The following is a 16,352-nucleotide window of genomic DNA, read 5'->3' on the forward strand; positions in this document are numbered from 1 at the left end:
GGAAATTCTAAACCCTGCCAGAATCTAACAATAGTGTAGGCAGAGGTTTGTGCTGAAAAAGTGGTTGCACAGGCTGATGGCAAAATTGTACAACCATCAGAGGAGAGCTGGTAGAGGCCTCCCTGAAAATCAGGTCTGGCATGCTCATTTTGCGGCACTATTCTGAAACAGCATTGGGTGCAATGCCGTAATTCCTCCTTCCCTCTTAAATCAAGGTGTCATAAGAAAACTGGAAATCTGTACCTGAGGACAAACGTAAATACAGCAAATCATACTCTGCCGTTATATTCCCTCTTTCCGTGATTAGTCATGTGGAGTGTAAGGTGTATAATGTGCACTGACCTGTACTTCCCTGTCCGTACTTGTAGAGCTCTCATACCGCACTGCTGGGCACCTCCTACATCATTCACAATATCATCTCCAATCATGATGGCCTGTCACAGCAATGAAATACAGACAAAACTGGTGTCAAGTGAATTTTATTTCTGCCATACTTCATCTCTCTTGACATAATAAACTGCTTGATTTGATGTTTAATACTGCCATCATACAAATTAAACAAGATAATATTGTCATCATATTGATTAAAAGTCATCCTACATTGAATATAATTCACACGGCACCTTTGCTGGCTATACAGTTGAACAGTATCCATCCACACAATTTGAAATCAAATCAGAAGAGTCAAAAATGATTAGGCACAGTACAAAAACAATGTAGAAATTCATAAAGTTAATCCTACATTCCTACCAAACATGTTTTTGTGTTATGGAAATGGCAGTTAAGATAATATTAAGTTTTAAACATTTCCTTAGAAGTTATACTATAAAGGCTGATCAAACTGTTTGCAAATCTATGAAAAATAACTTGGGAACATTTATTATCAAATCACATTATGGGAAATATGGAAATTTAGAAAGACATGCATCCTAATGCAATCCAATGTCATGTTATTCAAAAATATATAGCATTTTCCCTACGTGTGTAGCAATGATCGCATCATAATCAGTTACTGTCTATGTAAATGAAATACACCTCTACCCCGATATAACGCGACCCGATATAACACGAATTTGGATATAATGCGGTAAAGCAGTGCTCGGGGGGGGGGGGGGGGGGGCTGCGCACTCCAGTGGATCAAAGCAAGTTCGATATAATGCGGTTTCACCTATAACGCAGTAAGATTTTTTGGCTCCCGAGGACAGCGTTATATTGGGGTAGAGGTGTATAAGCAAACTAGAGTATGTTGGTTACAAAGCAAAATTTAACTGAGAAAAGTCTCTGTGCTCTGTTTAGAAGATGTGTGTCTAAGTGCTCACCTATAAGCTTAATGAAAATATGTACTGTGCATGCTCAATACACACAGTTTTCACATGGTGATATCTTTGTTAAATCAAAATCCGTTTGTTTCAAACTAAACTGGGCACTAGAGTCGTAAGTGACACATTTCAAGTCTTTGCTGTCACCCTGCCTTCCCCTCCCTTGGATTTAAAAATGGCTGACTGCTTTATCTCAAACTTCCCCCTCACCCCAAAAAGAAAAAAATAATATCTGAGCAATCACAGAAAAGTTCAGCCCCAAATTATGACTCAGCATTCTTTCATTACCCAAATCTCTCAGTGAATTCTGGATTGCACCCAAGATAAACAAAGGCAGTTTACATTATAGGGCTACCAAGCATTATAGGGTAGACTGGGAAAATATGTCTTGTTCAAAAACATGTCAAACAACATGTTTTAGCTACCAGTTTTCAAACGTGACTGTGCACCTACTTTAGACAGAGCCAGTTGTGTTTGAAAATGTATTAACTAGTTACATGACCAAGCTATCTTAGCTGTAAGTTTGCTACATTAGCTGCTTAACTTGCAACCTTACCTAAAGTGCTACCAGGCTTCCACAATAATTATACCGCACCACCTCATTGTTAGGAAGAGTACTCATTTTTTTTGCCTAAATGTACTTCTCTTCCACATAAACTTGCTATCTCAATTATTCTAACATTGGCACAATAGAAATATAGACTTGTTACACTGGGGTTACACACAGTATTTATTTTTATACTATATAAACTGGTCTCACATTTTAAACGCTCTGCCCTACATTTTTTCTTGTGTCCCTCATTACAGGTCTGTGTTCCACATACGGGCCTTTGTAGGTTAAAAGGCACATTTATAACTGGACCAGAATTGCCTTAGATGGCAATGGTGTTGCCAAGAATAGCATCAAGGGGACTCCACTGAGCATGCATAGAAAGCCAGCCTAGCATTTTTCCATCTGACTTGGGCTGATAAATAGGCCCTTGTGAGAGAGGTCATGGGAATGAGTCACGTACACCACAAATGGGGATTGGCTTCTCTAGTAACCATATTCTAGGGGGAATTCTGACTTGTTTTTGTGAGTTTGTGTGTGTGGTGCGCAACAGCTTTATGAAAATAATATACAGAATCTTTCTATTTTAGGCATCATTCCAGTTACCACGTCTAGCTAATATTAAAACCTCTTCTTTCCTAGCCTGTTCCTTGAAACACATCTTTTTAATATACAATGCAGCCACATAGCAGCATGGGCATCAAGTGTACCCATAATGAGGGCCAAATTTAAGAGCCTCTTCACTATACAGTCACGCTGTTATCACAGCCCTCCCTGCTGCTGTTTATATAGAGCACAAATGAAGACTCTCAAACTGAAGTTACAGAAAATTTGGTTGCCATAGTGCGTTGGGTCTGATGCTGGGGAGGGAATGAACCATTTCCATAGATTCACAGAATTTAAGGACAGAAGGGATGACATGATCTGGCCCTCCATCCATACTTTATATCTATTAAAATTTTCAATTTCTAGCATTCATGGTGCTATTCCGTGTCTGCTCCATTGTTTCAAAGAGATTAAGGCCAGATGGGGCCACCAGATCAACTAACCTAATCTCTTATATGTACACCCCACACCATTAAGTTTCACCAACTTACTCCTGCATTGAGCCCAGTAACTTATGTTTGACTAAAGCATGTCTTCTAGAAAGACAACCAGTTTTAAGAGATGAAGAATCCACCCTTTCCCTTGGTAGTTTGTTCCAATGGTTTAATCACTTTCACTACAAGTGACAGTTAAAAGTTTGTGCCTGATTTCTAATTTGAATTTGTCTGGCTTCAGCTTCCAGTGATTGGCTCTTGTGATGCCTTTCTTGGCTAGGTGAGCCCTCTAGTACCCGGTGTTTTCTGCCCATGAAGATACTTGTATACTGTGATTAAGGCACCTCTCAATCAGCTTTTTGATAAGCTAAACAGATCAAGCTTTTTAAGTCTCTCACTGTACGGGCATTTTGTCCAGCCCTCACACCATTTTTGTGGCTATTTTCTGCAGCCTCTCCACTTTCTCAACATCAGGGAGCACTGGGGACTGGAGTGAGGAAGGAGGCAGCGCCTCCCTTGATATTTCAATGTGAAGCAAAGGGGGATTCCTCCCTGAAGTGCCAGCTGGGGAAATAGCAAGGCAGCCAAATAGCCACCTTCTTCCTGATCTAGCACCGGAGCTCCACAATGCTATCAGCTGACAATGGGGCCATTAACCCTCACACACACACAGTTCCACGGCATTGGGAAAGGAGGCAGTAGAGCCTCTTGCTTTCCCGCCAGTCATCTCTCACCCACAAGCATCGGCTTCAGTAGCTTCTAAATTAGCCCCCTCATCAACAAACTTCTCTCCCTCCCTTCAGGCAGCTCTCCATGGCTATTGGTGCCTCCCTGACCCCTGAATGGGAAAGAGAAAGTGGGTAGAATCCATGGAGAGTCAGTGGAAGCTGCAGGGAGATAATATGTATGAGTTTCTTGTCTCCTACATGGCAGCAGGACTCTATTGCCGGCATGACCATCCTCAGATTCAGTGCAGAGCTGCCTTCAACAAGAGCAGGGGCATATGTGGCCTTGGTTTGGGGGACTGTAAGGGCATGTCTACACTGCAATTAGACATCCGTGGCTGGCTCATGCCGGCTGACTCGGGCTAAGGGACTGTTTAATTGCAGTATAGACATTCAGAGTTGCACTGCAGCCCTAGCCCTGGGGCCCTCCCACCTCACAGGGTCCTTGACCTAGGGCCTGGATTCCCGCCCAAGCCTGAACTTCTACATTGCAATCAATACCGGGGGGAGGGGAGCGGGGAGGCAAATAGCTGTGCATATCTCTCTATCACTGTTATAGAGTGTGAACAATTTGTGAGTTTATCCTGCATAAGCTTCATACAGGGTCAAATGGATTTATTTGGTGTTTGGACCCCATTGGGAGCTGGGCATCTGAGTATTGGAGACAGGAACACTTCTTAAGCTGTTTTCAGTTAAGCCTGCAACTTTTGGGGGACGTTGTTCAGACCTGGGTCTGTGTTTGTAGCAGGCTAGCATCTCTGGCTCAAACCATGCAGGGCACTGAAGTCCGAAGCTGCCTGGGAAAATGGGCTCAGAGGTAGTCTCAGCACATCAGCTGGCAGTCCCAAGGGGGTTTCTGAGGGATCTGAGCACTTGTGAGTAGCTGAGAAGGTTGCTCACCAGTGGTGTATTATATTCTACATAGGCAAGTTTTCATGCAAGAAGACAGTCAGCTCAGAAAGTGCAGCTGCACATGAGCACTGATGCCTATCCAGGCCAGCTTGTGGCATACGCATACAAAAATGTACTCCAACCTCGGGGGATTTCATAGATTTACTATCGGTGAAGGGCAATAATCACTAAAGGAGGAGCAATTATTCCCAAATCATTTAGGATTTTAAAAAATCATTGGCAAGAAGATAGAGGTCAAGAGGTGCACTGTCAAGGGAAATAAAAAAATTCTACCTGTCAAACCTAGGTTTAACTTCCTCTCTGACTGCAATATGGAGCGAGAGAGAGAGAACGAACTGAAAGGTCATACACCCACTGAAAGCAAGAATTAAAAGATCCCCATTTATGATCACATTTTAGAGAGGGAACACAGGTGATTAGTCTGTTCAGTGAGCATGTGGAAGTTATTTCTTTTTAAAATTAAACTAAAAGTTTACCAAAAAAGACAAAATGTACTAAGCCTGTCAGAAAACCATGACCGTATTAACCTGATACATCAAAAATTGGAAGGAGTTGTAATATATATTTTCTACATCCTATAAAATGCAAGCAATGAAAGAGGGTTCATATATATTTGGTGAAAGAATGCATATTTTCTAAAAATTACACTTTAAGGGGGTGATGCATGGCTCAGGGAGATTGGTCATTATATATTTTTAAAATAGCCCTTTACCTCTAGGATGCTGGTTCAAATCCAATCTCAATCAGTAGTGATGAGAAAACAGTGCTCAATGACATCTGGCAGCCACAAAGTAATCCCTAGTGGACATATGGCCATATCACAGATATCACCACTACAACTGGCAATCTTATTGGCAGTCTGAACACATGTGGACTGAACCATCTTCTCACCCCCAAAAGTAGTCCATGCTAGTAAGGCTTATGGAGCACTGGTAGGGCAGAATGTGGAAACTTTCTCTTGCTGTACCTGGTCTGTGAATAGTGGAGTTTAGCCAGGATTGCCAACCTGGCACTAAACACACACACACACAAATTTTGAATGAGAAGAAATTATAGATTAAGAAGATGAATGACACAGCCAAAACATCTATGCTAAACAAAATAATAGCTTTGTGTTTTTATACACTTAAGCCAAGCTCACATGCTGTACTTTGAAGTGAAGTGAAGTGCATGGAGAAAGTAAATGGATAAGATGCCACTGAAATATCTATGCCAACTTCAATAGAATTTTAATACAGTGTAACCTCCAAGAATAAAAAGTATTTTTGCAGAAGCAGATTTTTTTCTACAGGCTTAATAGCCATAATCATGTTAAATATGACTGGGATACACAGCAATAGAAGTCTATATGCAAAATCTTAACTAATGTATTAAAATCCTTTATAAGAGAAACTTCTTGTATTTACTTTTCTCCTCTTTCCCCTCAGCCTGATAATCATCTAGGCTTTGAGATTCCAATTCATTTTAAAATAATGTGTTTATCTGGGACCTACTTGCTGAGCAACCAAACATGCAAAGGGCATCAAATGTGAATTCTGACCTGGAAGATATTGTACAATAAGGTAGATAAGATAGAGATAAATACACTGAGACATTGGGGCAGTTTTCCAAACGCCCAACGGGCAGTTATATTTGAATTGAACTTTCAATGGAAGTTGAGCGCCTAACTCCTATTTGTGCCATTACAAATCTCTCCCAACCCCCAGAGGGGCGAGCCCACCCCAAATGAATACAGAAAGTACAAATACAGAAGTAGACACCTTCTACCACTCCTGGAGTGACCCAATTCCCGGGTTTGCAGGTAACAGAATCAGGAATTTGTTAACTACCTGTAGTTTATGTACTCTAGTATGACATGCCATAATTCCAGGGCCAGCTCTAACTTTTTTGCCGCCTCAGGCAAAAAAGAAGAGCGCCGCCCTGCCGTACCCTCCTCCCCCCCCCCCGCGAGTGCCGCCGAAATCCCCGCCCCCCCCAGCACCATGCCACCCAAAGCCCCGCCCCCCAGCGCCGTGCTGCTTGAAGCCCCGCCCCCTCCAAGAGCCGTGCCGCCCGAAACCCCCGCCCTCCTCCGAATGCTGCACGACGCCAGCCCCCGCCCCCCAACCACCATGCCACCCGAAGCCCCCGCCCCCCCCTCCAAGCACCATGCCTCCTGAAGCCCTGCCCCCCCCGAGCACCACGCCGCCTGAAGCACCGCCCCAAACCCCACCCCCCCTCCGAGCACCACGCCGCCCGAAGCCCCGCCCCCCCAAGCACCATGCCGCCCGAAGCCCCCGCATCCCCTCCAAGCGCCGCGCCGCTGAATCCAAAAAAAAAAAAATTTTTTTAAAATCAAGCGCCGCCCTGCCCCAAGGTGCCGCCCCAAGCACGTGCTTGGTCAGCTGGTGCCTGGAGCCGGCCCTGCATAATTCCCATTACAAAAAGAAAATTTGCTACAGACAGAACTTTTTGTGATTATATAATACTTCTAGAACCTTAACATTACTTAGGTTTTACTGTAAAGCTGTCAAAATCATCCATAGTTTCATCAGCCTTAAAACATTTGAATTACGTATTTCAATAACCCTTAAGATGTGTTATTCTTGGTCATACTACTGAATCATAAGAAGGCTCTGGCTACCTCTTAGAGATTTAAATTTTCAATCTACTAAAGTAATACCATCAATCTGTTATTTCTACGCCACTGAGGAAAGATTACAATGAAAACTGGACTTTAGGGAGTTCCTTCTACTCCAAGTGCAAGTTGAAAATATCTCAGCAGTAGAAGGCAAAGTCAGGGTCTCAGTAAGAAGCAGTCATCAAGGGAAATGACTGGTGATTATTGATTAAAGCAGCCTGAGAATTTTAAACTTTGCCACAGTCTACTATTACTGCAGTGAGATAGCATTATTAAAAAAAAAAAAAAAAAAAGATTTTTTTCTTTAAAAAAAAGGTAATAGAAAATTGTAATATGTTTTATAAAACACAATTCATCTAAAATGATTTAAGGATTGTGTGGTACTGCTGATTTGACATTTAAATGGATTTCAGAAATGGATTAAATTATTACTGAGTATTTTATAATGGTAGAAGCAATTAAACTGCTCCTTATTTTGCTGTCATAGGTATAGACCTACAGCACATTTAGGAGACAGAGAAAAATATAACATAACAGATCATTGAGGAACCAATTGTATTGTAAGAACAGTGTATTTTTATACGTGTACACACACACATACACTCTTATACTTGCAAAGTCAAGTTAGGAAATGCCAGAATAAATACTACCCAAACAAGTTTGATTTGGCCCCCTTGTGCGTATGCATTATGGTACAATCTATTTTTCTGCATACATACTACTTTTCTGCAGTGAAAACGGTCAAGCAACTATAGGTGGCACTACCAGCTCTGCCTAGAATATAATTTATTTCAGTTATTTAATATGCACACACACACTTTTTATATATAAAAACACATACATATATATATTGAATATATAAAAAATTCTATATAGACACACACACCGTGGAGGTGTCTACCCAGGCCCTGGTCTTGACTTGCTGGGAATGTGGCCTGCATGTCCCTACTGATGAAACCCAGGCAGAGGGAATCACCTGATATGAGAGGTGTCTCCCTTAGGAAGCGGGTAAGAGAGCTGCAGGAGGAGATGCTTCATCTGCGTAGCATCCAGGAGCATGAGGACCTCATCAACAGGATGCATGTGTAAACATCTGGGACAGAGGATGTTACCTGTCTACAGAGGACTACAACGGCACGAGAGAAGAAAGGAGGAATGGCTGTTTTAAAGGGAGGAGACTATCCACTGTCTATTGTGGTGACGAACCAGTATGCTGTACTGGCAACAGGAAGTTGAGGAGCAGACCCCAGGGACTTAGGAGGAGCTACCTCCCCCACAGGTGGAAGGCTCACGGCCACTGCACCCAAGAGGAGGCGGCATAGGGTGCTGGTGGTCGGTGACTCTCTTCTGAGGGGCATGGAGGCATTCATCTGCTGACCTGACATGAGACCAGGGAGATGTGTTGCCTGCCCTGGGGCCCATGTCAGAGACGTTATGGAAAGGCTGCCAAGGCTCTCTGATCACTACCCTATGCTCCTCAGCCACACGGACACTAATGATCCTGTCAGGCAACCCTGAGCAGATCAGCAGTGACTACAAAAGGTGAAGGGGTCAGGCACCAACTGAACTCTTGTCCATCCTCCCAGTTGAATCATAGAAGATTAGAGTTGGAAAAGACCTCAGGAGGTCATCTAGTCCAACCCCTGCTCAAAGAAGGACCAACCCCAACTAAATCATCCCAGCCAGGGCTTTGTCAAGCTGGGCCCTTAAAAACCTCTAAGGATGGAGATTCCACCGCCTCCCCGGGTAACCCATTCCAGTGCTTCATCACCCTCCTAGTGAAATAGTTTTTCCTAAAAAGAAGAACAGGAGTACTTGTGGCACCTTAGAGACTAACAAATTTATTAGAGCATAAGCTTTTGTGGACTACAGCCCACTTCTTCGGATGCATATAGAATGGAACATATATTGAGGAGATATATATACACACATACAGAGAGCATAAACAGGTGGGAGTTGTCTTACCAACTCTGAGAGGCCAATTAATTAAGAGAAAAAAAACTTTTGAAGTGATAATCAAGCTAGCCCAGTACAGACAGTTTGACAATAAGTGTGAGAATACTTACAAGGGGAGATAGAGTCAATGTTTGTAATGGCTCAGCCATTCCCAGTCCTTATTCAAACCGGAGTTGATTGTGTCTAGTTTGCATATCAATTCTAGCTCAGCAGTCTCTCGTTGGAGTCTGTTTTTGAAGTTTTTCTGTTGTAATATAGCCACCCGCAGGTCTGTCACTGAATGACCAGACAGGTTAAAGTGTTCTCCCACTGGTTTTTGAGTATTTTGATTCCTGATGTCAGATTTGTGTCCATTAATTCTTTTGCGTAGAGACTGTCCGGTTTGGCCAATGTACATGGCAGAGGGGCATTGCTGGCACATGATGGCATATATCACATTGGTAGATGTGCAGGTGAACGAGCCCCTGATGGTATGGCTGATGTGATTAGGTCCTATGATGATGTCACTTGAATAGATATGTGGACAGAGTTGGCATCGGGGTTTGTTACAAGGATAGGTTCCTGGGTTAGTGGTTTTGTTCAGTGATGTGTGGTTGCTGGTGAGTATTTGCTTTAGGTTGGGGGGTTGTCTGTAAGCGAGGACAGGTCTGTCTCCCAAGATCTGTGAGAGTAAAGGATCATCTTTCAGGATAGGTTGTAGATCTCTGATGATGCGCTGGAGAGGTTTTAGTTGGGGGCTGAAGGTGACAGCTAGTGGTGTTCTGTTATTTTCTTTGTTGGGCCTGTCTTGTAGGAGGTGACTTCTGGGTACTCGTCTGGCTCTGTCAATCTGTTTTTTCACTTCAGCAGGTGGGTATTGTAGTTTTAAGAATGCTTGATAGAGATCTTGTAGGTGCTTGTCTCTATCCGAGGGATTGGAGCAAATGCGGTTATATCTTAGAGCTTGGCTGTAGACAATGGATCGTGTGGTGTGTCCTGGATGGAAGCTGGAGGCATGTAGGTAAGTGTAGCGGTCAGTAGGTTTCCGGTATAGGGTGGTATTGACGTGACCATCGTTTATTAGCACAGTAGTGTCCAGGAAATGGACCGCTTGTGTGGATTGATCTAGGCTGAGGTTGATGGTGGGATGGAAATTATTGAAATCATGGTGAAATTCCTCAAGGGCTTCTTTTCCATGGGTCCAGATGATGAAGATGTCATCAATGTAGCGCAAGTAGAGTAGGGGCGTTAGGGGACGAGAGCTAAGGAAGCGTTGTTCTAAGTCAGCCATAAAAATGTTGGCATATTGTGGGGCCATGCGGGTACCCATAGCAGTGCCGCTAACTTGAAGGTATATATTGTCCCCAAATGTGAAATAGTTGTGGGTGAGAACAAAATCACAAAGTTCAGCCACCAGGTTAGCTGTGACATTATCAGGGATACTGTTCCAAATAGCTTGTAGTCCATCTTTGTGTGGAATATTGGTGTAGAGGGCTTCTACGTCCATAGTGGCCAGGATGGTGTTTTCTGGAAGATCACCGATGGATTGTAGTTTCCTCAGGAAGTCAGTGGTGTCTCGAAGATAGCTGGGAGTGCTGGTAGCGTAGGGTCTGAGGAGAGAGTCTACATAACCAGACAAGCCTGATGTTAGGGTGCCAATGCCTGAGATGATGGGGCGTCCAGGATATCCAGGTTTATGGATCTTGGGTAGCAAATAGAATACCCCTGGTCGGGGTTCTAGGCATGTGTCTGTACGGATTTGTTCCTGTGCTTTGTCAGGGAGTTTTTTTAGCAGATGGTGTAGTTTCTTTAGGTAATCCTCAGTGGGATCAGAGGATAATGGCCTGTAGAATGTGGTGTTAGAGAGCTGTCTAGCAGCCTCCTGGTCATATTCCAATTTATTCATGATGACGACAGCACCTCCTTTGTCAGCCTTTTTGATTATGATGTCAGGGTTGTTTCTGAGGCTGTAGATGGCGTTGTGTTCAGCATGGCTGAGGTTATGTGGCAAGTGATGTTGCTTTTCCACAATTTCAGCCTTTGCACGTCGACGGAAGCAATCTATGTAGAAATCCAGTCTGTTGTTTCGACTGTCCGGAGGAGTCCATGCAGAATCCTTTTTTTTGTAGTGCTGGTAGGGAGGATTCTGTGGGTTAGTATGCTGTTCAGAGGTATGTTGGCCATCTACAGCCTCAGAAACAACCCTGGATCACAAATGGAATATGAGTCAACAGTGTGATGCAGTTGCGAAAAAGGCTAATATTATTCTGAGGTGTATGGATGGGTGATGGGATGGATCACTTGATGATTACCTGTTCTGTTCATTCCCTCTGGGACACCTAGCATTGGCCACTGTCAGAAGACAGGATACTGGGCTAGATGGACCTTGGTCTGACCCGGTATAGCCGTTCTTATGTTAATTCTAGGCATCACACTTTAGGAAAGATGTGGACAAACTGAGGAAAGTCTCTTGTGGAGACTACTTTTGTTCTTTTTTGTGTTGTTGTTTCCTTTAACTTAAGTAATAGTCCTTCCTCCTGAAATACTCCAAGATGGTGGAGAGGAGAAAAAGAGAGTGTGGTAAAAGGGCAGAACTAGAGGAAGGTGGTAAGGAAGGAAGGACAGAACAATTGAAAAGGGAGAGGAGAGGAAAGGTGTATGGTACAGGACACGATACAGAGTGATAGGAAGAGGGAAGTAATGGAAGGGCACGAAGGATCACAAGAGGAAGAGGAGAAAATATGGAAAAATGATGTTGCATATTTCAGGAGTGAATTTCCTGCATTACAGTACCATAGAATCATAGAATATCAGAGTTGGAAGGGACCTCAAGAGGTCATCTAGTCCAACCCCCTGCTCAAAGCAGGACCAATTCCCAGCTAAATCATCCCAGCCAGGGCTTTGTCAAGCCGGGCCTTAAAAACCTCCAAGGAAGGAGACTCCACCACCTCCCTAGGTAGTTTTTCCTGATATCCAACCTGGACCTCCCCCACTGCAACTTGAGACCATTGCTCCTTGTTCTGTCGTCTGCCACCACGGAGAACAGCCGAGCTCCATCCTCTTTGGAACCCCCCTTCAGGTAGTTGAAGGCTGCTATCAAATCCCCCCTCATTCTTCTCTTCTGGAGACTAAACAATCCCAGTTCCCTCAGCCTCTCCTCATAAGTCATGTGCTCCAGACCCCTAATCATTTTTGTTGCCCTCCGCTGGACTCTTTCCAATTTTTCCACATCCTTCTTGTAGTGTGGGGCCCAAAACTGGACACAGTATTCCAGATGAGGCCTCACCAATGTCGAATAAAGGGGAACGATCACGTCCCTCGATCTGCTGGCCCCTACTAAGTGATTGAGAAGAACATGCAGCGGAGAAGAAATACAGCAGGTCACTGCACTCAGGTATTTATACTACATTTGCACTAGTAGATGAGGTCAGACTCTTCTGTCTAATTAGATTTGTGGGTTGGGACAGAAATTTTTTCTTTACATGGTTATTTTAAAGATTCTTTGTCAGATCTTTTTTAAGACTTCATGGGAATAAATATATGTATAATGTAAATATAATGTAACATTTTAAAATGGCCACTGAACAAAGCACTTTTCATTTGCCAGTGTGGGCCCAATCCTGAAGTCCACAAACCATCAATCCTTTCATTGGTTTCAATGAAAGTTTTGACTGAGAAAAGATTGCCAAATGGTGCCCCACAAATAATTTATTTTATTCAGGTGACAATAACTACGCAGCACATCTAGTGAATGTTGCATAAGAAATCTTACCTGCTGTGGCTCAACTTCCATTTCTGCCAAGGCTGATTGGAAAAACATTTTTGCCGGCTTTCCCACCACCTCGGCTTGAACATCACAAGCATACTAAGAAAAAGGACAGAAATAATATTGTATAGATTAGAAAAGGATTTGTTCAACTTCACATTCTCTGTAGATTGTATGAAAGAGTATGTGATTACTGACTGATTCCTTTCAATAACATATGGATTAGTAGATGAAGGTAACTAACAGAGGATTCGGATAATAGGAGTGTTGATTGTTCTCTGTTAGGGGCAAAAACCCTCTTGAAATGTCTAGAATTAAGAATTGGGCACATTTTCCAACATGAAAGTAGTCTTCTAATTCTAATCTTGCTCACACTGGAGTCACAAAAATTCATTTTTACAGCAATGATGTGCTTTGCTGACAAACTTGTGTTCAGGAATTGTGGGTGAATTTTAAGGATATGGAGGTTTTGTGAATCATATAGCCCATTTTTAAGGTTGAAAGCCTTATTTAGCTGTAATTATATACCCATGTTGTAATAAATAAGACATTCCTAGCTAACAGGAAGCCTGCACTGTTTATTATGGGCAGGCTACCCTCCCCAAAAGCTACGTTGGCAAAAATGAGTTCACTGCATTCACATATGCTCTTTATTTTTCCATTAGAAAGCTCCCCGTCCCTCCCACTTTGCTCCTTTCTCCGTAGTTGCTCTGAATTTATTTTTAATCCCCCTCTGAGCCTCAGGGCAGGTCTACTCTACAAACTTGCATCAGTGCAGCTGTGCCGCTGTAGCACTTCTGGTGAAGACGCTCTAAACCAACGGAAGAGAGCTCTCCTGTCATCTTAATAATTCCATCTCAGTGAGAGGCAATAGCTATATTGGTGGGAGAGCAGCGCTGTCTACATAGGGAGTTAAGGTCGGTATAACTATGCCATACATATCTGTGGGGAAGGGATAGCTCAGTGGTTTGAGCATTGGCCTACTAAACCCAGGGTTGTGAGTTCAATCCTTAAGGGGGCCACTTAGAGATCGAGGACAAAAATCAGTACTTGGTCCTGCTAGTGAAGGCAGGGGGCTGGACCTTTCAGGGTCCCTTTCAGCTCTATGAGCTAGGTATATCTCCATATATGACTAAGGGGTGTGGATATTTTCAGAGAGGGGCACCAATCCTGGTTGGGATATCTAGCCTCTGTAACAGTAATTCTCTCTGCCCCATTCTTCACTGCATTTTTTCATTGTATTTTTCCTCTGACTCCTTTTTCCACTGTCTCTCCTTCCCATACAGGAGCCCAATAATATTAAAGTTCAAGATGAAACTTCTGACTATATAATATAAGGATGGTGTCAGAGCCAAGCAGAATGAGTTCACCCATTCACATGCACAGCAATGCAGTTAATTTATAGTCATTTCCTCTCCCCAACTGAGCAAAAAGAATTACAGAAGATAGAAATATGTGCTATCTGTTACTTTGAGCAAGGTGCACAGAGCAGGTAAACATAATGCAAGCTATAAAATACCTCTAATGCCTTCATATACACTCCAACATCAAGTTTCAGACCATCGGTTTCTTTATAATAGCACCTGGAAATTGAAGTGATAAAGATGTTGGCAATTGAACATAGAATTAATATAATATAGTTTGTGCCTATACGAATGTGTGTATGGCTGGGAGTAGAAGGTAAGTAATTAGGAATTCTGGAGACTTAATTTACATTGAATTGTACTACACAGTCTGTCCGCTACTCAATGTGGTGCACTGCTAACGGGGAGACCTAACCAGATCCCAAGATCAAAATTCAGATCTGCACGTCACACAATTCCATTGACTCCAATGAAATTCAACCATCCTATGCCAGGGTTGAATTTGGCCCAGTGCTTCTACTTAAAGTGGTTACCACTGCTATATATTAGTGTTTCTCACAAAAGGATGACAGCTGCGTTACTACTCCCTAATTGCTAATCGCTAACCCACTGTTCTCACATGAAGAAAACAGGGACATTAGTTCTGGGGTAACCTGGCCAAGGAGGCTCTTGGTTCAAAATAACACAACCAGTTTAAGAGCGCCTCTCTTTTCTTAGAGGCGCTCTTAGAACTTAATCTCTTTATGGACAGATGAACTGCCAATTATTAGCATTGAATTCAATGGAGTTGCAACTGCTTATATCAGGTCCAACAGAATTCTCTGGTTCTATCTGGCTACAGTTTTTAAGGAGGTCTACACCTCCTCCCAATGAAATCAATCAGTTTTGCCATTAACTTTGGCAAGTTCTGCACAGTATTAGGACTATACTGTACAAGGCACAGGATATACCACTTACACACAAACAATACATGGAGAAAGATTGCATAATATATTAATGACTAAATTTTTTTATGTATCTGTTAACAAATCTTAAACCATTAGTTTGTTGTTATTATTTATATTGTGGTAGCAGGCAATGGCCTCAAACAGATTCAGAGCCCGATAGTGGCAATCACGGTACAAACACCTACACTTTTTCCATGTGTTTCCTGCAAAGTTTAAATGAATATTGCAGGGAGATGCTAATGGGGAATCTTGCTGATTCACTGCAGCAGGTGTAGTCTCTTAACTCCACCCTGGATAGAAGGGAAGTGTGTGTGGATTTTTCTCTTGAGTGGTCCTGTGAATAAAGGGTTGAAGCTGAGAAGTTCTAAGACGGAAGTCGAGAAGCAATCTGGAGAGAAGGCTTACACTGGCATTTATGGCCAAGGACTTCAAAGTTGTTTTGGGTGCCCAACTTGAGATGTTTTAAAGGGACCTAATTTTCAAAAATTGCAGAGCACCTATCCTCTGAATCAGCTGCCTCAAGCTGAGCACCCAAAATCACTAGTGGCTCTGAAAATCTTGGTGCCTGCCTAAGTGTTATACTGAGATATCTTTTTTAATAAGGCCATGCCCACGCACACACCCTTCCACTGTGCATGTTGACTGTGTTTTGGGACGGGGGAGCACCGTCTGTTCCAGCAGCTAGGACATAATACTTTGGGCTACATTTGGCAACTTGTTTTATTCAGGCTGGAGAAGTCCTACTGGGGAGGTGAAGCTTTTCAAAAAGCTGATTTAGTCATAGTTCTTTTTGTGTTTTTAAAGAGCAGGTTATTAATGCTAAACCAAAATAGAGATAAATACCAGTGGCCCTGAAGGAGCTATTCTTGTCTGTTGTGCAACATAGATTTTTTTTTTTAAATGTTCATTCTAGGCCCCAAAAGCTGTAGTGACAACTTCTTATCTCAAGGGCTCAATAGACCATAATGGAAATGGAAAAATCTTCTTAGTTTGTGGATTATTGACCTGTTGGAGTACAGCTTCATGGCTGCCCAGGAGCAGCTAAATCCATTGTGTTGATACCCCTTGACACATTTTCTCTGTGGATTCTTCAATATGGGTGAAAAGTCCCTACAACTTTTCACTTAGAAGAATAACCAGAAAGATAAAGAAAAAAAATTGAGAACTAGCAATG

General features: G+C 42.8%; 1 protein-coding gene across 3 annotated transcripts in view; it reads right to left on the reverse strand.

Annotated features, from left to right (window-relative positions):
* Positions 1–16,352, reverse strand: part of LHPP (phospholysine phosphohistidine inorganic pyrophosphate phosphatase) — a 173,589-nt gene that overhangs the window by 119,934 nt on the left and 37,303 nt on the right. For all 3 annotated transcript variants that reach the window (XM_005305872.4, XM_005305874.4, XM_042855358.2), the window contains 3 exons: positions 14,387–14,450; positions 12,874–12,966; positions 343–434 (listed from right to left, as the gene is read on the reverse strand). In XM_005305872.4, the coding sequence (XP_005305929.2) occupies positions 343–434; positions 12,874–12,966; positions 14,387–14,450 (249 nt within the window). The remainder of the gene's footprint in view (positions 1–342; positions 435–12,873; positions 12,967–14,386; positions 14,451–16,352) is intronic.

This window comes from Chrysemys picta, chromosome 7 (genome assembly GCF_011386835.1).
Source record: "Chrysemys picta bellii isolate R12L10 chromosome 7, ASM1138683v2, whole genome shotgun sequence".
NCBI classification, from domain to species: Eukaryota; Metazoa; Chordata; order Testudines; family Emydidae; genus Chrysemys; species Chrysemys picta.